This window comes from Bombina bombina, chromosome 1, assembly GCF_027579735.1.
Source record: "Bombina bombina isolate aBomBom1 chromosome 1, aBomBom1.pri, whole genome shotgun sequence".
Taxonomy (NCBI): domain Eukaryota; kingdom Metazoa; phylum Chordata; class Amphibia; order Anura; family Bombinatoridae; genus Bombina; species Bombina bombina.
Window position 1 is genome coordinate 1,174,078,236 of NC_069499.1, and position 23,724 is coordinate 1,174,101,959.

Here is a 23,724-nt window from a genome sequence, read left to right on the forward strand (position 1 = left end):
AAAGTTGTAAGGGCTCAAAGATAGGAGATCTTGGGTGTATTTGCATATTTATGTACACTTTTCGAGGAGAATGCATCATGGGCTTTGCGCAACAGATTAGGGTTTTAGTGGGGCTTTTTTTTCAATTTTTTCTATTTTTCTTCTCCAAGGACTTCTATCAGGAATATGTGAATGCACACATGATTTGGTTGTTTGGATATACACATATAAACACATATATACACTAGTATATACATATATACACATACACACATATATATATATATTTATACAGTATATACAGTATCTCACAAAAATGAGTACACTCCTCACATTTTTGTAAATATTTTATTATATCTTTTCATGTGACAACACTGAAGAAATGACACTTTGCTACAATGTAAAGTAGTGAGTGTACAGCCTGTATAACAGTGTAAATTTGCTGTCCCCTCAAAATAACTCGACACACAGCCATTAATGTCTAAACGGTTGGCAACAAAAGTGAGTACACCCCTATTTGGAAATGTCAAAATTGAGCTCAATTAGCCATTTTCCCTCCCCGGTGTCATGTGACGCGTTAGTGTTACAAGGTCTCAGGTGTGAATGGGGAGCAGGTGTGTTAAATTTGGTGTTATCGCTCTAACACTCTCTCATACTGGTCACTGGAAGTTCAACATGGCACCTCATGGCAAAGAACTCTCTGAGGATCTAAAAAAAAGAATTGTTGCTCTACATAAAGATAGCATAGGCTATAAGAAGATTGCCAAGACCCTGAAACTGAGCTGCAGCATGGTGGGCAGAACCATACAGCGATTTTACAGGACAGGTTCCAATCAGAACAGGCCTCGCCATGGTCGACCAAAGAAGTTGAGTGCACATGCTCAGTGTCATATCCAGAGGTTGTCTTTGGGAAATAGACCTATGAGTGCTGCCAGCATTGCTGCAGAGGATGAAGGGGTGTGGGGTCAGCCTGTCAGTGCTCAGACCATATGCCGCACACTGCATCAAATGGGTCTGCATGACTGTCGTCCCAGAAGAAAGCCTCTTTTAAAGATGATGCACAAGAAAGCCTGCAAATAGTTTGCTGAAGACAAGCAGACTAAGGACCTGGATTACTGGAACCATGTCCTGTGGTCCGATGAGACCAAGATAAACTTATTTGGTTCAGATGGTGTCAAGCGTGTGTTGCGGCAACCAGGTGAGGAGTACAAAGACAAGTGTTTCTTGCCTACAGTCAAGCATGGTGGTGGGAGTGTCATGGTCTGGACCTGCATGAGTGTTCCCGGCTCTGGGGAGCTACAGTTCATTGAGGTAAACATGAGTGCCAACATGTACTGTGACATATTGATCCCTTCCCTTCGGAGACTGGGCCTCAGGGTAGTATTCCAACATGGTAACGACCCCAAACACACCTCCAAGACAACCACTGCCTTGCTAAAGAAGCTGAGAGTAAAGGTGATGGACTGGCCAAGCATGTCTCCAGACTTAAACCCTATTGAGCATCTGTGGGGCATCCTCAAATGGAAGTTGGCGGAGCGCAATGTCTCTAACATCCACCAGCTCCGTGATGTCGTCATGGAGGAGTGAAAGAGGACTCCAGTGGCAACCTTTGAAGCTCTTGTGAACTCCATGCCCGAGAGGGTTAAGGCAGTGCTGGAAAATAATGGTGGTCACACAAAATATTGACACTTTGGGCCCAATTTGGACATTTCCACTTAGGGGTGTACTCACTTTTGTTGCCAACGGTTTAGACATTAATTTTCATTTAAAATATTCAGGGAAATTTGTTTCCCAGAATATTAGTTGGCTGTACTATTCAATTTAAAAATAAATGTAAATTGAATTTTCGTTAAACATTTACATAAATTTTGTTAAAACTAATGTAAATGTTTCAAAGCTACTGTGGAAAAGTTCAACTGTAGGTACAATACTTACCTTAATAAGCTCTCAAGAGCATGGAGAGAATGTTAAGGTAAATATTAACCGTTTAAAAACAAATAAAGGTAAATATTGAATACGATTTTCGATACATTTTTTTTTTATTTTCTTTATTTTCGTTGGTGCATTCATTCAGATTTTCATGACGAATGTGCATTCAGCCGAAAACAAATGGACATCTCTATTAGATATATATTTTACAAAAAATAAAATACAAAAAATAATATATATATATATATAGACAGAGAGAGAGAGAGAAAGAAATATTTAAAAATAAAAATAAAATTTTCTTCTATATGAATATGAAATATTCATAACTACCTTCAGCTTTAGTGGAGTTGGTCTAATGCAGTTTTTTTTGTTTGTTTTTTTGAACAGCACGCTCTATTGAAGTCTATGGGAGAAGAAGTTAACGCAGTTGCGATATCCAAAGTCCTGAAGTTAGCGTGCATTTGACTTTTACTAGTGCGCTAACTTTTTACGCTTAACTTCGAATACACTCGCTAACCAGTCAATGTTAAAAGTTTACTTTGAGAGCAGTCAGCGCAAAAGCGAAAAAAAGCCGTAAGTACGCCACTTGTAATCTGGCCCTATATGTGTACTGTGTGCGTTTGAAAATATATTCCTGAAGGCAAAAAAAATATCTGATACCAAAGTGTCATAATTAGGCAAATGCATAATTGCTTCTTATTTTTTTAACCTAATAATATTTAAGTGTTGCAGCTGAGATAGGCATGACAAATATTTATGCCTGTAGGGCAGGGGTGGGCAATTATCAGCCCTCCAGATGTTATGGACTACATCTCCCATAATGCTCTTTTAGCCATAATGCTGGCAAAGCATCATGGGAGATGTAGTCCATAACATCTGGAAGGCCGATAGATGCCCACCTCTGCTGTAGGGCTACTTATTACAAAAAGAGGTTGAGCAACACTGCAGTAAAGAGCAAGTACATTTTTAATAAACATTCACGCTTATTTGCACATTACTTTGGAGGCACATTCATGCTTACATGCACGTTACTTTAAATGCACATTCATACTTACATGCACGTTACTTTAAATGCACATTCATGCTTACATGTACGTTACTTTAAATGCACATTCATACTTACATGCACGTTACTTTAAATGCACATTCATGCTTACATGTACGTTACTTTAAATGCACATTCATGCTTACATGCACGTTACTTTAAATGCACATTCATGCTTACATGCACGTTACTTTAAATGCACATTCATGCTTACATGCACGTTACTTTAAATGCACATTCATGCTTACATACACATTACTTTGGATGCACAGTCATGCTTACATGCACGTTACTTTAAATACACATTAATGCTTACATGCTCGCTACTTTGAATGCACAGTCATGCTTACATGCACATTACTTTGAATGCACATTCATGCTTACAAGCACGTTATTTTAAATGCACATTCATGCTTACATACACATCACTTTGGATGCACATTCATGCTTACATACACATTACTTTGGATACACAGTCATGCTTACATGCACGTTACTTTAAATGCACATTCATGCTTACATACACATTACTTTGGATGCACAGTCATGCTTACATGCACGTTACTTTAAATGCACATTCATGCTTACATACACATTACTTTGGATGCACAGTCATGCTTACATACACATTACTTTGATTGCACATTCATTCTTACATGCACGTTACATTGAATATACATTCATACTTACATGCACGTTACTTTAAATGCACATTCATGCTTACATGCTCACTACTTTGAATGCACAGTCATGCTTACATGCACGTTACTTTGAATGAAGTCATGCTTACATGCACCTTACTTTAAATGCACATTCATACTTACATGCACGTTACTTTGAATGTACATTCATACTTACATTGCATTACTTTGAATGCACTTTCATTATTACATGCACGTTACTTTGAATGCACAGTCATATTTACATGCACGTTACTTTAACCTCTTCACTACCGGGACTTTCAGAGAAGAACTTGCCCTAGTTATCAAGCCGTCAACCGCAAACACGCTGGAATTCCGCAGCGTATTTGTGGCGAGGCTGATTCGCTGTAGTTATCAAGCCCTACAGCCCGGCAAAAGTAGAATTTAGTGACATAACATACGATCCGCCGGACTCAGTCCGACACAGATCGATGGTTACATCACTACAGATGTTACGAACGCAAGTTCGGCACAATCTGACTACTTTTGGAAGTTACCCCATTGATAGGAATCAATGGGAGTCTGACAGCAGCGAGAGCTCATGTTTGCTGCTGCCCGATATCCCATTGATTTCTATGGGAAGTGTCTGCACCTAACACCCTAACATGTACCCCGAGTCTAAACACCCCTAATCTGCCCCCCCCACACCGCCGCCACCTACTTTATATTATTAACCCCTAAACCGCCACTCCCGGACCCCGCTGCAACTATAATAAATATATGAACCCCTAAACCACCGCTCCCGGACCCCGCCGCAACTATAATAAATATATGAACCCCTAAACCGCCGCTCCTGGACCCCGCCGCCACCTACATTATACCTATTAACCCCTAATCTGCCACCCCCCTATACCGCCGCCACCTACATAAAGTTATTAACCCCTATCCTGCCGATCCCGGACCCCGCCACAAATAAATGAATTGTTTAACCCCTAAACCGCCGCACCCGGAGCCCATCGCCACCTACATTACATTTATTAACCCCTATCCTGCCCCCCCCCTACACCGCCGCCACCTACAGTACATTGATTAACCCCTAATCTACCCCCCCCTACACCGCCGCCAATATATTCAATGAATTAACCCCAAAACCTAAGTCTAACCCTAACCCTAACACCCCCCCGAACTTAAATATTATTTAAATTAATCTAAATAAATATTCCTATAATTAAATTAATTAATCCCATTTAAAACTAAATACTTACCTGTAAAATAAACCCTAAGATAGCTACAATATAATTATTAATTACATTATAGCTATTTTAAGGTTTATTTTTATTTTACAGGCAACTTTGTATTTATTTTAACTAGGTATAATAGCTATTAAATAGTTAATAACTATTTAATAGCTACCTAGTTAAAATAACTACAAATTTACCTGTAAAATAAATTCTAACCTAAGTTACAAATACACCTAACACTACACTATCAATAAATTAATTAAATCAATTAACTACAATTATCTAAAATAAAATACAATTAAATAAACTAAACTATATCACAAAAAAAACAAAACACTAAATTACAAAAAATAAAAAAATATTACAAGAAGTTTAATCTAATTACACCTAATCTAAACCCCCTAATAAAATAAAAATCTTCATCCTTCCGGCGATGATCGGCTCCATCTTAAAGACCTCCGGCGCGGAGCCTCCTTCCAGCACGACAGACTAACGACGAATGACGGTTCCTTTAAATGACGTCATCCAAGATGGCGTCCCTCAAATTCCAATTGACTGATAGGATTCTATTAGCCAATCGGAATTAAGGTAGGAAAAATCCTATTGGCTGATGTAATCAGCCAATCAGATTGAAGTTCAATCCGATTGGCTGATTGGATCAGCCAATAGAATTGACGTCGCATTCTATTGGCTGATCCAATCAGCCAATCGGATTGAACTTCAATCCGATTGGCTGATTACATCAGCCAATAGGATTTTTCCTACTTTAATTGCGATTGGCTGATAGAATCCTATCAGCCAATCGGAATTCGAAGGACGCCATCTTGGATGGCGTCATTTAAAGGAACCGTCATTCGTCGTTAGTCCATCGTGCTGGAAGGAGGCTCCGCACTGGAGGTCTTCAAGATGGAGCCGATCATTGCCAGAAGGATGAAGATATATTTTATAAGCCAGACAGATAGCTCAACATGCTAAGGCACTGTGGCTGAGCTCTGTAGTAACCCAAGGGTTGCAGGTTCGATCCCTGGCAAGGTCCACTCAGCCTTTCATCCTTCCGAGGTCGATAAAATGAGCAGCGCCTTGAGACCCTTACCGGTGATTAGCCGCGCTTTACAAGTACCCAATACATACATTTAGTTTTAAATAGGATTAATTTATTTAATTATAGGAATATTTATTTAGATTAATTTAAATAATATTTAAGTTAGGGGGGTGTTAGGGTTAGGGTTAGACTTAGGTTTTGGGGTTAATTCATTTAATATATTGGCGGCGGTGTAGGGGGGGTAGATTAGGGGTTAATCAATGTACTGTAGGTGGTGGCGGTGTAGGGGGGGCAGGATAGGGGTTAATAAATGTAATGTAGGTGGCGGAGGGCTCCGGGTGCGGCGGTTAAGGGGTTAAACAATTAATTAAGGGGTTAAACAATTATCCTGCCGATCCCGGCGGGGTCCGGGATCGGCAGGATAGGGGTTAATAACTTTATGTAGGTGGCAGCGGTATAGGGGCGGCAGATTAGGGGTTAATAGGTATAATGTAGGTGGCGGCGGGGTCCGGGAGCGGTGGTTTAGGGGTTCATATATTTATTATAGTGGCGGCGGGATCCGGGAGCGGCGGTTTAGGGGTTAATATATTTATTATAGTTGCGGCAGGGTCCTGGAGCGGCGGTTTAGGGGGTTATAAGTTTATTTAGGTGCGGGGGGCTCCGGGAGTGGCGGTTTAGGGGGTATAACTGTACAGTATAGTGTGGGTGCTTAGTGACAGGCTAGCAAGAAAGCTGCGAAGAAGCCGATGAGCAGCAAGATCGATGACTGTCAGTTAACAACAGTCCGCTGCTCATCGCTCCGTACTTGGTGCGCGGCTTCATGACAGCTTTTTTGATAACTTTGGCGAACGTATTCAGGTCAGCGGCAGTGATGTTAGGCGAGCATAGGCGAGCGTATTGGGCCGGCGAATGCAGATAAATACGGAGCTTCATAACTAGAGGCCATGGTCTTTAGACCGCTGCTTCATAACTACTGTTTCCAGCTAGCCTGAAGGCTTGCACGGAAACAGGGGCATCAAGCTCCATTCAGAGCTTGATAATTTTCCCCCAATGTATTGATCTAGGCCCATTTTGGTATAATTCATGACAAATGCAATCAAATAAAAAAAATTCTTTAATTTTTCATAAACTTTGGGTTTTTCACTGAAATTATTTACATACCCCTTGTAATCATGACACAAATGGTTGTAAAAGCTTCTCTGGGATCCCCTTTGTTTAGAAATAGCAGGAATACATGGCTTTGCCATTGCCTTTTGGTAATTAGAAGGCTGCTAATTGCAGATGCACACCACACGTCTGAAATTCCCGGCAGTGAAGGGGTTAAACAGGTAGCTTGTAAGGTTCATTTTAGCTTTAGTGTAGAGATTACCCTCCCACTTAACACTTCCCACCCTCTGATCTCTACCTGATCCCTCCCAAACATCTCTCTATCCCTCCCCTCCCCCCACTGGTCACCCCCATCTTGGGTACTGGCAGACAGGCTGCCAACATGAAAATTTAAAGGGACACTGAAGCCAAAAATGTTTTGTTTCTTATGTCAAATAGAGCATCCAATTTTAAGCAACTTTCTAATTTATTCCTATTATCAGATTTTCTTTGTTCTCTTGCTTTTTTATTTGAAAAATAAGGCATCTAAGCTATTTTTTTGGTTCAGAACCATGAAAAGCACTTGTTTATTGGTGGATGAATTTATCCACCAATCAGCAAGAACAACCCAGGTTGTTCACTAAAAATGGGCCGGTATCTAAACTTACATTCTTGCATTTCAAATAAAGATACCAAGAGAATGAAGACAATTTGATAATAGGAGTAAATTAGAGAGTTGCTTAAAATTGCATGCTCTATCTGAATCCAAAAAGAAAAAAATTGGCTTCAGTGTCGCTTTAAGGCAATTTTTAAAAAAATATTTTCTGCAGTGTAGGATCCGCTTTACCCTCCAACCTCCCTAATCCCTCTTACCTACATGCACGTTACTTTGAATGCACATTCATGCTTACATGCACGTTACTTTGAATGCACATTCATGCTTACATGCAAGTTACTTTGAATGCACATTCATGCTTACATGCACGTTACTTTGAATGCACATTCATGCTTACATGCACGTTACTTTGAATGCACATTCATGCTTACATGCACGTTACTTTGAATGCACATTCATGCTTACATGCAAGTTACTTTGAATGCACATTCATGCTTACATGCACGTTACTTTGAATGCACATTCATGCTTACATGCACGTTACTTTGAATGCACATTCATGCTTACATGCACGTTACTTTGAATGCACATTCATGCTTACATGCACGTTACTTTGAATGCACATTCATGCTTACATACACATTACTTTGAATGCACATTCATGCTTACATGCATGTTACTGAATGCACATTCATGCTTACATGCACATTACTTTGAATGCACATTCATGCTTACATGCAAGTTACTTTGAATGCACATTCATGCTTACATGCACGTTACTTTGAATGCACATTCATGCTTACATGCACGTTACTTTGAATGCACATTCATGCTTACATGCACGTTACTTTGAATGCACATTCATGCTTACATGCAAGTTACTTTGAATGCACATTCATGCTTACATGCACGTTACTTTGAATGCACATTCATGCTTACATGCACGTTACTTTGAATGCACATTCATGCTTACATACACATTACTTTGAATGCACATTCATGCTTACATGCATGTTACTTTGAATGCACATTCATGCTTATATACACATTACTTTGAATGCACATTCATGCTTACATGCACATTACTTTGAATGCACATTCATGCTTACATGCACGTTACTTCTAATGCACATTCATGCTTACATGCACGTTACTTTGAATGCACATTCATGCTTACATGCACGTTACTTTGAATGCACATTCATGCTTACATACACATTACTTTGAATGCACATTCATGCTTACATGCATGTTACTTTGAATGCACATTCATGCTTATATACACATTACTTTGAATGCACATTCATGCTTACATGCACGTTACTTTGAATGCGCATTCATGCTTACATACATATTACTTTGAATGCATATTCATTCTTACATACACATTACTTTGAATGCACATTCATGCTTACATACACATTACTTTGAATGCACATTCATGCTTACATACACATTACTTTGAATGCACATTCATGCTTACATACACATTACTTTGAATGCACATTCATGCTTACATACACATTACTTTAATTGCACATTAATGCTTACATGCACATGTAAGTGCCATTTTTTAACTACTGTTTCCCCATTACTTCCCATGTGCGTATAGCCTACATCTATCCATTGCATCTACAATACACCTTTATTTTTTCTTTGCCTCGGCATTCCTTTTCCAGTGCCAAGTCTTTCTGCTTGTACGTCTGCACTTTTATGCCAGCGATTCCTTCTAGGCGTACATTTCACACATTCATGCAGAGATCAGATAGCCGCAAGTTGTCCATGTCAGAGTTAGCGATTATTAACTACACTGCACATTCCTCACTGCTGATTTAATTTCAGACTTCATATACTCATAGAAACTCTCTGGTTGGTTTCTTCAAAGTAACACATCATCACCAATGAAAGAGTATAAAAACTGTTCTCTGACCACTTTCCACAGCTGCTATTTTGGGAGTCACCCTTGCCAAGAAAACATTAAAAAAAAGCTCAGTCAATATTCAAGGGTATACTGCTGCCATCTTGCAGGATTTAAATAGACCTTATAAAAGCCATATCAGATTTGTATTTACCTTAGTTACTTAAAGCAAACAAATATATTAGCCTTGTATTCTAAGGAAATGATTAATTTGCTGTTTTAGTTCAAATCAGTTTCTGTGTTCTAAAATAACTAGAGATTTCTGTATGAAATGACAATGAAGAACGATGGAGTAAGGCATGTTGTCCGGCAACAACATGGTTGTACAATCTAAGGATGAAGTCCACAGAGTTCCAATGCAATTATGTGGCGCCTGCTTCCTCATCCATATGAACTCCTTCATCTTTTTCCCCATTTGTAAGACATATTACTCTACTTAACTGGCCCAATTTCTGTCCTTCCCATGGGGTGGTACCGCCTTTTAATTAAAGGGACATGAAACCCAAATACATTATTTTATGATTTAGACAGTGTATACAAATTTTTTACAAAGTTTTCAATTTACTTTAAAATTTGCTTTTTTTCTTGTGGTATTCTTTGTTGAAGAGATACGTAGGTACAATAGAGTAAACAGTACTGCCATCTAATCTTATTGCAAATGTATAACATTCTTTCAAAACTGTTGCCATATAGAGCTACAGACGCTTGCATGCTCCTAAGCTTACCTCCCTGGTGTTTAACAAGATACGAAGAGAAAAAAGAAAACTTAAAGGGCCACTAAACCCAAAATCTTTCTTTCATGATTCAGATAGAGAATAGAAATTTAAACAACATTACAATTTACTTCCATTATTGATTTTGCTTCATTTTTTAAATATCCTTAGTTGAAGAAAAAGCAATGCACATGGTGAGCCAATCACACAAGGCTTCTATGTGCAGCAACCAATCAGCAGCTAGTGAGCATATCTAGATATGCTTTTCATCAAAGAATATCAAGAGAATAAAACAAATTAGATAATATAAGTAAATTAGAAAGATGTTTAAAATTGCATTCTCTTTCTAAATCATAAAAGAAAAAATGTGGGTGGCATGTCCCTTTAATAATAGAAGTACATTGGGAATTTGCTTAAAATTGCATGCTCTATCTGAATCAAGAAACAACATTTTTGGGTTTTTGGGATATGTTTTGCAGCTGAAGTGAACAACTCCAAGAGAGTACCTGATTAGTGTAGGTGTCTTGTTTACTGTGATACTTGTTAGTCATCTGTACACAATGCACTGCGTAATAGTCAGTATTTATATTTCTTACAACATGTAGTTGATATGGTGTCTGATTAAAACATACAGTTTGAATATACTGTATAATATAGACAAAACCTATGATACACACAGATAATAATAATAATAATAGTAGGGAAAAACCGAAGAAACATACTCACATGAAAATTGAAAAATATGTTCTTTTAATTATTAGAATCCTATAATGTAAGATTTTTGATAATATTACTTGTATATATTACCTGCTCCCATTGAAAATAATGGTAACAAATCCAATATTTGTATGAAACAAATTCCTGCAAGGACAAAATTCTGCCAACCGGAACATTTTATAAAATCTGAAACAAATCTTTCGGAGGAAACTTATTGTTTGCCTGTGCACATGCTACGTTAGCAGTATTTTACATTTAATTGAAGAAAAGACAAAGGGCCCGACGGTCAAAATTAGCAAAAGGAGCAGATGTGAGAAAACACTTACAGGGTCTACCCTCAGGGAATTAGAAAAGGAGCTGCCCCTGCGTACAAATGTTTCTGTTGTGTAATGCCCCACTCTCACCCTCCCTACCTCCCCCATCCAAGCAGTTATAGTGTAGGGCCCCTTCCCCTCTTAAAGTCACTTTACCATAGTGCTGTGGATCCCTCCCCCCATGTAAAATATTTTCCGATCATAGGGAACCTGCCCCCTTCAGCTATAGGCTGCGTAGTGCCTACCTGTCTCCCTCCTTACCCTTACACCACCCACATCATCATCACAAGTCTGGCCTCATATGGTAAAGGTCAGGACCGCAGCATGAGGCAAGAGGTTGGACGTAGGTACTATGTCAACAGGTTACACTAGGCAAAGTACCCTATAACGTAGTACCTACATCCATATGGCTTAAGGGGTTAAAGGGATAGAAAGGTAACAATTGAAATGTGGTGTTTGAATGCTGGTGCACTGTGCACTCATAGCATGTATGCATATGCCAACAGTCATTACTAGCAGCATTTTTGCTAATGGAAGTATGTTGCAAAAATGCTTTTACTTAAAACTGAAATTGCAAATTTCAGTTTTGACCTTTCTGTCTCTTTAACAAATGGCTAAGTAGGATCTAAAGTGCAATTTCACATAGCTTGTAAACAAGGCTTCTCAGAATTAACCATACAGATGATATAGTCCTTTGGTAGAGAAACCCATCAGCTACCCTGAACTTATTATAGTCACTGTCAATTATTGGTCCATTAAAAGGTTTCACAATCTACTAAAATAAAATTATAGTCAGTGGAAACTTTGGGGCCCATTTATCAAGCTCCGTATGGAGCTTGAGGGCCCGTGTTTCTGGCGAGCCTGCAGGCTTGCCAGAAACACCAGTTATGAAGCAGCAGTCTAAAGACCGCTGCTTCATAACCTGCCTGCCTGCTCTGAGCAAGCGGACAGACATCGCAGCAATTCAACCCGATCGAGTACAATCGGGTTGATTGACACCCCGTTCACAAGAGCTGCTGGTGCAATGCTGAATGCGTTCCGCATTCAGCGAGGTCTGTCAGACCTGATCTGCACTGTCGGATCAGGTCTGACAGACCTTTGTTAAATAGACCCCTTATTCTTAGATAGTATCCAATCTACAGTGTCACACATTTTAATATAATGTATAGGGCATCAAATAGATTTAAAGTAAGGAGAGATTACCTTAAAAAGTTTGTAACAACAAGTTTTAGTAAGATGATTGTAAAATGACCACAGGCTATGGATTAACAATCCCATTATGCATTCACACAATTGTATAAAATAATTGTTAAAGTCTCTATTACAGAACTGGTCACAAAACATGCTGGCACTCATACTTTTGAAAAAGTTGAATAGCCAGTAATCACAATATGATCACAGGTAATGTGGTAATATTTGTATTCTGGACCAAACATATAATTAGCCATAAATAGTAAGGATATTGTAGGAATTATATTTACAGGTTGATCACAACTTACCACCAGGTTTCCGATTACCATGACCATCATGAAGACAATGAGGCACATTGCCTGTCCTGCCACCTCCATGCAGTCCCACATTGTCTCAATCCATTCTCCACACAGGATACGAAAGACAATGAGAAATGAATGGAAGAAGTCGTGCATGTGCCATCGAGGCAGTACACAGTCTGAATTGATCTTACATACACACTCCACATAACTTTTCCCGAACAGCTGCATTCCTACTACAGCAAAGATGAAGACAATGATAGCCAGGACCAGAGTGAGGTTCCCAAGAGCTCCAAATGAATTACTGATGATTTTGATGAGCATGTTAAGTGTGGGCCAGGATTTAGCCAGCTTGAACACCCTGAGCTAAATAAATAAAAATATAGAATGTTAGGGCTTATTGAAATTACTTCTTCCAATCAAATAATTATATCATGTTCTGACAGACTAGTGTAAGACTCTACAGTATATGCTAATCCTTTTGCAAATCTGATGATTTAATTGAAAAAAAAAAACTTGTTAATAGTACATTACATTTTTTTTATTTTGATCTGAATATACCTCCCTCTTGAATAATATATTTTCTTTATGAATTTCAATCAGTTATGTATAATCAGAGGTAATTGTGCATAAAAATACATTCATTATTAAATTAAACGTAAGAATCAGCATATTAACCACCATTTGAAAATGCAATATATTTTAGAATTCTCTTTCAGATGAAAAAAAGAAAAAACATCACATTAATGTGCCTGTCATAAAGTGTAATCATGGTAAGCTAGTGTAGCCAAAAATCAGGTTTATCTAGGTGGGTGACCAGTTCTCTTTATGGGTTAATTTAGGCTGTGAGGCCTGATCACTTTTAGGTTTCTGTTGGGTCTCAGACAATCAGTTTAATTGTAGTTTGAGCAGAGACAGAATTATAATTTATTGCAGTGGAGGGAGGTCACACAGGTACTAATGTCATTGCAGCTGAGTCAGAAGCTCCCTAGTGTTTGCTTAGTGTTATCAGCCATAAGAAGTCATTGGTGTTTAGTGATATACATGTCATGTGATGTAAAAATGAATGAAACAGTCAAAACAATAAAGCAATATAGCCAATGCAACGCAGGAGAGATTAATGTTATCACAGGAAACTCAGATGTATGACAGCAGGTAAGTCCAAGAAGCAGCAGCACTGTTCAATATTATTTATGTGTTAGTACAACAAAATAAAAATGTAAAGTTTCGGACCTATTAGTCCTTAATCATGCAAGATTAAGGACTGATAGGCCCGAAACGTTGCATTTTTATTTTGTTTTACTATTAAATAAATATTATTGAACAGTGCTGCTGCTTTTTAGACTTTTATGATTTTATGGGCCCTGAGTGTGGAACCCAGCAGTGAGCACTTTTTGAACTAGTGCTGAATTCTTCTGCCTTTATTGTATGACAGCTGGTAAACCAGAGGCAAAACAACAGTTAGTTCAGCCTCATGACAGAAGGAGATTCCCAATGGCACAACGTCAAGGAAAGCCTAGTGCAATACCAAAGAAGGGGGTAAGAAAACAAAAGGGTATTAAAGCAAAAGGGAGAAAGTGAATGAGTAACTGTGAGAGAAACAGTGGTAAGATAATGAAATAGATATAGGTTAGAAAAATGTGGGTGAAGCCTACCAGACGGAAGGATCGCAGCACAGACAGACCTTCCACATTTGCCAGACCAAGCTCCACCAAGCTCAGAGTTACTATGATACTGTCAAAAATGTTCCAGCCAACCTGGAAATAGTAATACGGATCCAGAGCAATGATCTTGAAGAACATCTCAGCTGCAAATATACCAGTGAAGACCTGTGAAAAAGAGTGAAGTAACTAGTAACACTGCACAATATTCCTTCCTCCTCCCAATCCCTGTAACCTAGCAAGGACCTTAAATAGTTTAAATGGAAGAATGACTTAATGGTCATGGTCATTAAGAAAAATAGAGTGAGCCTAGAACAATAAACTGATGCGAAATAGTGCTACCATAGATACACAATTAAAGGGACAGTCTAGTCAAAATTAAACTTTCATAATCAAATTTGCTTTTCTCTCTTGGTATTCTTTGTGGAAAGTTAAACCTAGGTAGGCTCATATGCTAATTTTTAAGCCTTTGAACTGCCTCTTATCTCAGTGCGTTTTGACAGTTTTTTACAGCTAGACACTGCTCATGTGTGACATATAGGTAACATTGTGCTCACTCTCATGGAGTAATTTATGAGTCAGCGCTGATTGGCTACAATGCATATTTGTCAAAAGAACTGAGATAAGGGGGCAGTCTGCAGAGGCTTAGAAACAAGATAATCATAGAAGTAAAAAGTAGATTAATATAACTGTGTTGGTTATGTAAAACTAGGGAATGGGTAATAAAAGGATTATCTATTTTTTTAAACAATAACAATTCTGGAGTAGAATGTCCCTTTAAATATTAGAATGTTTTTTCCTTTGCACAGTAGTTTCTACATACTGTTGCATAAAATATTATTTCCCATAGCTTGTGGCCCATATTTATTAAGCTGATTGAAAGCTCAATTATGCTTTAATAATTATGCTTAATAAATAGACAAATGCCTATCAGAACAGGTTCCTTCATAAAAAAATGAAACCAGTGTTTTGAACAGGAAACACAAACACCAAAGTCCATCATTTCATTGCCTGTCCTAAAGTGTCTAATAATAAAACTCATTATAGAATGGCTATATTACCCTTATAATATTGATTCTTTCATGCCCTGAAATTCTTTATCTTTTATTTTAACTTTTTCAATCTGGAGTGTGCTTGTTAGAGGAGTGAGTGAAAACTATTCTGTGTGGTGCTGTGTAGTCACGAAACAAACCTAATGCTACGGTATTGCCTCATTAGTTATCCATAGATGTATGAGAATTATAGGAATCAATACCCAAAGAAGAAGGTTAACATGTTCTGGATCTGGAAACTTTTTTTAATAGATGAAGGAACTTCTATTCGGATACCCCAGCTTATATTTTAAAGAATTTAAGACAACTGTTCATTTCTTTAAGTAGCTGGAATAGGATCAACTGTTAAAAGAGTGATTTCTCATAAAAGGATGAATCCCTAATTTTTTATAAGTTTTATGTTGTATTAATGTTGCTCTTTGGATTAACCTAAATGAAGGGGTTATCATAAAGCCTAGATAATGTATCCATGCCTTTTTTTTAATAGAGACACCGCCCCCCCCCATAATTTTCTGATTGGTGAGTGCTAATAGAACTATCAACCATGTGTTTGTTACATACACTTTAAAGCAATAAGTAAATAAATATTTGCACTGTAAAGTAATGTATGTAGTCATTGCCATAACCAGGTGATACTAAATATTGGGGTCAGAGCATTTATTTAAATCTTATTGGTCACGTGCTAACTCAACAGGAGTTATTCATATTTCACATTCCGATGTTCTTCACTTACAAAACAATGTAATTTTTCATTTTTAATGCATATTTCTATATATATATATACTGTATATCTCTGTATATACCTATCGCCCTTTGCATTTTTTTATTTAGGAATAACGCAGTGTCAGGATAGCGCAAATAAAGAATTGCTAACCTCAATGTGAGTTATTGAAATATTACATGTAAAATATTTAAAAATTATTATTATTATTAAAAAAATATAATACATACTGTAAAATAATTATTCTATGGATTATTTTGATTTTTTTTACAGTATGTTTAATAATTTTTAATAATAATTATTAAATATTTCAATAATACGCATAATTCCAGACACTGTGTTAGACCTAAAGCACAAACCGCAATATGCATATTCTTCATTCCTATGTTCTTCACATAGAAAAAGAAATAATCTTTATTATTAAATATATATATTTCTATCCTTAGGTATAAAATAATAAATACAAATTGCAATGATATAGTATAATCCTAAATTAAAAGATCTCCCTGTTAATGCCCATTTTAATAATAATGGTTACCAAGTCACTCAATTATTCAATTATAATCTTAGAAAATAATACCAAAGACATGAAGAGACTAAACGGATTAACCAATAGGATTCTTTGCACCCAAAATAGCTAAATAGAGAATATGATTTCATACTTTTTTTCAACTTATGTCAAAAGTAAATTGATCCTAATCCTTTATAGGTTTTTCAATGGTCATTGCTTATGAATGAATTTGGGTAACAAAAAAATATATATATATATTTTAGAGCACATGAGCTATGGTCAAACTAAAGGGTCGATTTCAATCTTTCTGATTTCTTCATTCAATATCTGAAGGTCCATTTTTTTTAAGATTACAATCTTCCTGAGTAAAACACAGCTGAGATTGATAACTGCCACAAAATTAAATCTACCTTTCCCAACAATGGCACCCATAGAGAACGATAATGGCTGTTAATCAAGAATCATAGGTACTGATACAACAAACGAAACTGCAAATCTAAAATGGTAGATTTGTGCTATTTTTGCCTTAATCCCATCCCTATTGCCCCCACAGCCAATCAGAATCATTGACAGCATATCCAACATGCAACATGGCCCCTATAGTGAGTGCTTCTTTTTACAGTGGATTAATAGGATTAATTTAATACAGACATGTTTTTTTATTGGAGTGGCATTTATTTGTATTAAAATAATTCTTTTAAATTATCTCTTTTTCTTCTTTTACGTTACTAGCGTGGTGGCAATAACCAAAAAAAAGTTTTAACAAGCTACTCTCTCAGATGAGTTACTAACGCTCATAATGAACTTTTACATGAAGCATATAAGAGTCCAAAACTTTATAACAAATGGGATTCATCATTTTCTAATAACTGCTGCTTCCCTAGCCCAGACATATTTGGGCCAAATTAGAAGTGGTGCGCTATTTAGCTCTTTAACTCAAGAGTTAATTTTGCTAGAAATAATCTTTTTGTGCGTGTTGGGTAGAACGCTTGCTACAAGTTGAAAGTAAAAACAAATCCAAAGGACTTCAGAATATCAACTGCATTGACGGATTCTCCTTATAGAAGTCAAAGGAGAGCGCAAAAGAAGAAAAACTTAATTCCTATTGGTCACGTGCTAACTCAACAGGAGTTATTCATATTTCACATTCCGATGTACTTCACTTACAAAACAATGTAATTTTTCATTATAAATACATATATATATATATATATATATATATATATATATCTCAGTATATACCTATTGCGCTTTGCATTTTTGGATTTAGGAATAACGCAGTGTCCGGATAGCGCGCATAAAGAATTGCTAACCTCAATGCGCGTTATTGAAATATTACATATAAAATATTTAAAAATGATGATTATTATTAAAAAATATTATAAATACTGTAAGATATATATTCTATGGATTATTTAGTTTTTTTTAAAGTATGTTTAATAATTTTCAATAATTATTATGAAATATTTCAAAAATACACATAATTACTGAAACCATGTTAGACCTAACCGCAATATGTTCTTCACATAGAAACATAAATAATCTTTATTATTAAATATATATATATATTTCTGTATATATCTGATAATGTTAATGTAAAATAGATATCTATACCTATATATCTATAGGAATAAGTATACAGATATAGGTATATACATATATATATAAAAATATGTATTTACAATCAAACTTACATTGTTCTCTAAGTGAATGTGCAATATGTAGAGAAATATGTATATATAGATAGAAAAACACATAAATACATATGTACAAACATATACATATATATATATGAACACATTCACATATTTAGACATGTATATGTATGTATACATACAATATAGCCGTTTGCAGTCAACACTGTGTCATAAACCAAATACCTTTGAACTTTTTTAAATTTGTATATGAATCATTTTTATCAGATAGTGTTTATATGAGTGTAACTATAACATTTAATAATTGTTGTGTTTAGTGAAACTTTTTTTTAACGCACTACCCTTTAATCAAGGGTTTCAGATGTGCTAACCCGGCAAGCACGACTGAAAATTTATATATAAATATTAATAAAAAGTATTTAAAATTACATATATTCTTTGGCTTATTTAGACTATTTTACATTATTTTTAATAATATATATTAATATTTCATATTTTATATGTAATATTTCAATAACACGCGTTGAATTTAGCAATTCTTAATGTGCGCTAACTCAACCTCGTTAGTCCTAAATTGCGAACCCTGAAGCATGTTATGCATATTTTACATTACTATGTTCTTCAAATAGAAAATAATGTACTTTTTATTATTAAATATATGTTTCTATATATATCTGACAATGTTCATGTAAAATACATATTTCTATCTATATATCTATAGGAATAGATATACAGTTATAGGTATATAAAGATATTTATAGAAATATGTATTTACAATAAAAGTACATTATTCTGTATGTGAAGAACATTAGAACGTGAACTATTAATAAGTCCTGTTGATTAGCCCATGAGTATATGTGGGGGGTTTTCAGTTTGCGCTCTCCATTAACTTCTTTGGGAGATACCTTAACACAGTCGCGATATTCAAAGTTCAACTTTTTGCATGTGTTGGGTTTTCACTCACACACTTAATCTATCTAGCGAAGTTAAGGCAACACCAAGCCCACACTGGTAAAATTCCAGGTGGATCTTCCAGTTAGCTTAGCCTCGCCCACCAGTCAGTCTAAAGACCTCTAGCCAATTACAGTGGTGCAGTGTGGGGGAGATTAGCTGAGCCAGTCTTCAAGTTCCTCTTGAGCCTCTTCTCATTGATATGGTGGTCTGGTCCACTCTTTGCACCAATACCAGGTCACACACTTTGGGACCACCACAATGTCATGCACTGATGTGGCTCCAAATAAAGACCATCACAGCTTCTGAATGGCTCTTCTGAGGTAGGTTTCTCCTTTTATAATAAAAGCTTGTGATGATCCTATATAGTATTTTATGATATTACTATTAGATTGCAAACTCTACAAAGTATTTCTATTCTGGTAGACATTAAGCCTCTCAGTTCTTATTAAAAGATAAAGCTGCAGAATTCTGAGATTATGCACCCCACTGCAGCTCAATATATGATAACACTTTATTCTTCATTTTGCTTTCAATTTACAATAAATTGTCTATACATTACCATCTAAGCTCTCTTTTAACTATTAAATATTCTAATATAATGTACGTGTAGTTCTTTTTGTGTGTCAATTGTTGTAGCCATCTTCCTATCATTGCTTCAAGCATCATCCTTTATATCAAGCAGCATTATCCCCCATTAATAGGAATATGGAGAATGTGTCCTCACCAGGTTCCCTACATTAAGTACATTGGCAAAGTGATCAGTGATGGGATAATGTTCCATGGCCATGAACATTGTATTCAGCACAATGCAAATTGTGATCCCCAAGTCCACAAACGGATCCATAACTACAAAGCGCACATACGTCTTGAATTTCACCCATAGGGCGCAGCAGTCCCAGATAAGTAACGTATGAGCACACTTGTACCACCATGGGGGGCATTTCTGCTGCGCTTCTTCCAGCTCTGAGTAAAAAGAAAAATGGTAAAAAAAAATATTCTCATTAAAAAACATAATTTATGTAAGAACTTACCTGATAAATTCATTTCTTTCATATTAGCAAGAGTCCATGAGCTAGTGACGTATGGGATATACATTCCTACCAGGAGGGGCAAAGTTTCCCAAACCTCAAAATGCCTATAAATACACCCCTCACCACACCCACAATTCAGTTTAACGAATAGCCAAGAAGTGGGGTGATAAAAAAGTGCGAAAGCATATAAAATAAGGAATTGGAATAATTGTGCTTTATACAAAATCATAACCACCACAAAAAAAGGGCGGGCCTCATGGACTCTTGCTAATATGAAAGAAATGAATTTATCAGGTAAGTTCTTACATAAATTATGTTTTCTTTCATGTAAATAGCAAGAGTCCATGAGCTAGTGACGTATGGGATAATGACTACACAAGATGTGGATCTTTCCACACAAGAGTCACTAGAGAGGGAGGGACAAAATAAAGACAGCCAATTCCTGCTGAAAATAATCCACACCCAAAATAAAGTTTAATGAAAAACATAAGCAGAAGATTCAAACTGAAACCGCTGCCTGAAGTACTTTTCTACCAGAAACTGCTTCAGAAGAAGAAAATACATCAAAATGGTAGAATTTAGTAAAAGTATGCAAAGAGGACCAAGTTGCTGCTTTGCAAATCTGATCAACCGAAGCTTCATTCCTAAACGCCCAGGAAGTAGAAACTGACCTAGTAGAATGAGCTGTAATTTTCTGAGGCGGAGTTTTACCCGACTCAACATAAGCAAGATGAATTAAAGATTTCAACCAAGATGCCAAAGAAATGGCAGAAGCTTTCTGGCCTTTTCTAGAACCGGAAAAGATAACAAATAGACTAGAAGTCTTTCGGAAAGATTTAGTAGCTTCAACATAATATTTCAAAGCTCTAACAACATCCAAAGAATGCAACGATTTCTCCTTAGAATTCTTAGGATTAGGACATAATGAAGGAACCACAATTTCTCTACTAATGTTGTTGGAATTCACAACTTTAGGTAAAAATTCAAAAGAAGTTCGCAACACCGCCTTATCCTGATGAAAAATCAGAAAAGGAGACTCACAAGAAAGAGCAGATAATTCAGAAACTCTTCTGGCAGAAGAGATGGCCAAAAGGAACAAAACTTTCCAAGAAAGTAATTTAATATCCAATGAATGCATAGGTTCAAATGGAGGAGCTTGAAGAGCCCCCAGAACCAAATTCAAACTCCAAGGAGGAGAAATTGACTTAATGACAGGCTTTATACGAACCAAAGCTTGTACAAAACAATGAATATCAGGAAGAATAGCAATCTTTCTGTGAAAAAGAACAGAAAGAGCAGAGATTTGTCCATTTAAGGAACTTGCAGACAAACCCTTATCTAAACCATCCTGAAGAAACTGTAATATTCTCGGTATTCTAAAAGAATGCCAAGAAAAATGATGAGAAAGACACCAAGAAATATAAGTCTTCCAGACTCTATAATATATCTCTCTAGATACAGATTTACGAGCCTGTAACATAGTATTAATCACAGAGTCAGAGAAACCTGTGACCAAGAATCAAGCGTTCAATCTCCATACCTTTAAATTTAAGGATTTCAGATCCTGATGGAAAAAAGGACCCTGAGACAGAAGGTCTGGTCTTAACGGAAGAGTCCACGGTTGGCAAGAGGCCATCCGGACAAGATCCGCATACCAAAACCTGTGAGGCCATGCCGGAGCTACCAGCAGAACAAACGAGCTACCAGCAGAACAAACGAGCAGAATCTTGGAGATTACTCTTGGAAGAAGAACTAGAGGCGGAAAGATATAGGCAGGATGATACTTCCAAGGAAGTGATAATGCATCCACTGCCTCCGCCTGAGGATCCCGGGATCTGGACAGATACCTGGGAAGTTTCTTGTTTAGATGAGACGCCATCAGATCTATTTCTGGAAGTTCCCACATTTGAACAATCTGAAGAAATACCTCTGGGTGAAGAGACCATTCGCCCGGATGCAATGTTTGGCGACTGAGATAATCCGCTTCCCAATTGTCTATACCTGGGATATGAACCGCAGAGATTAGACAGGAGCTGGATTCCGCCCAAACCAAAATTCGAGATACTTCTTTCATAGCCAGAGGACTGTGAGTCCCTCCTTGATGATTGATGTATGCCACAGTTGTGACATTGTCTGTCTGAAAACAAATGAACGATTCTCTCTTCAGAAGAGGCCAAAACTGAAGAGCTCTGAAAATTGCACGGAGTTCCAAAATATTGATTGGTAATCTCACCTCCTGAGATTCCCAAACTCCTTGTGCCGTCAGAGATCCCCACACAGCTCCCCAACCTGTGAGACTTGCATCTGTTGAAATTACAGTCCAGGTCGGAAGCACAAAAGAAGCCCCCTGAATTAAACGATGGTGATCTGTCCACCACGTTAGAGAGTGTCGAACAATCGGTTTTAAAGATATTAATTGAGATATCTTTGTGTAATCCTTGCACCATTGATTCAGCATACAGAGCTGAAGAGGTCGCATGTGAAAACGAGCAAAGGGGATCGCGTCCGATGCAGCAGTCATAAGACCTAGAATTTCCATGCATAAGGCTACCGAAGGGAATGATTGTGACTGAAGGTTTCGACAAGCTGTAATTAATTTTAGACGTCTCTTGTCTGTTAAAGACAGAGTCATGGACACTGAATCCATCTGGAAACCCAGAAAGGTTACCCTTGTCTGAGGAATCAATGAACTTTTTGGTAAATTGATCCTCCAACCATGATCTTGAAGAAACAACACAAGTCGATTCGTATGAGATTCTGCTAAATGTAAAGACTGAGCAAGTACCAAGATATCGTCCAAATAAGGAAATACCACAATACCCTGTTCTCTGATTACAGACAGAAGGGCACCGAGAACCTTTGTAAAAATTCTTGGAGCTGTAGCTAGGCCAAACGGCAGAGCCACAAACTGGTAATGCTTGTCCAGAAAAGAGAATCTCAGGAACTGATAATGATCTGGATGAATCGGAATATGCAGATATGCATCCTGTAAATCTATTGTGGACATATAATTCCCTTGCTGAACAAAAGGCAAGATAGTCCTTACAGTTACCATCTTGAACGTTGGTATCCTTACATAACGATTCAATATTTTTAGATCCAGAACTGGTCTGAAGGAATTCTCCTTCTTTGGTACAATGAAGAGATTTGAATAAAACCCCATCCCCTGTTCCGGAACTGGAACTGGCATAATTACTCCAGTCAACTCTAGATCTGAAACACAATTCAGAAATGCTTGAGCTTTTACTGGATTTACTGGGACACGGGAAAGAAAAAATCTCTTTGCAGGAGGTCTCATCTTGAAACCAATTCTGTACCCTTCTGAAACAATGTTCTGAATCCAAAGATTGTGAACAGAATTGATCCAAATTTCCTTGAAAAAACGTAACCTGCCCCCTACCAGCTGAG

The 23,724-nt window shown here is 37.0% G+C and overlaps 1 protein-coding gene across 7 annotated transcripts in view; it reads right to left on the reverse strand.

The window, feature by feature from the left end:
• SCN4A (sodium voltage-gated channel alpha subunit 4) overlaps positions 1–23,724 on the reverse strand; it is a 360,773-nt gene that overhangs the window by 103,449 nt on the left and 233,600 nt on the right. For all 7 annotated transcript variants that reach the window (XM_053699718.1, XM_053699730.1, XM_053699721.1 and 4 more), the window contains 3 exons: positions 20,010–20,248; positions 14,387–14,560; positions 12,741–13,097 (listed from right to left, as the gene is read on the reverse strand). In XM_053699718.1, coding sequence (XP_053555693.1) covers positions 12,741–13,097; positions 14,387–14,560; positions 20,010–20,248 — 770 coding nt within the window. The remainder of the gene's footprint in view (positions 1–12,740; positions 13,098–14,386; positions 14,561–20,009; positions 20,249–23,724) is intronic.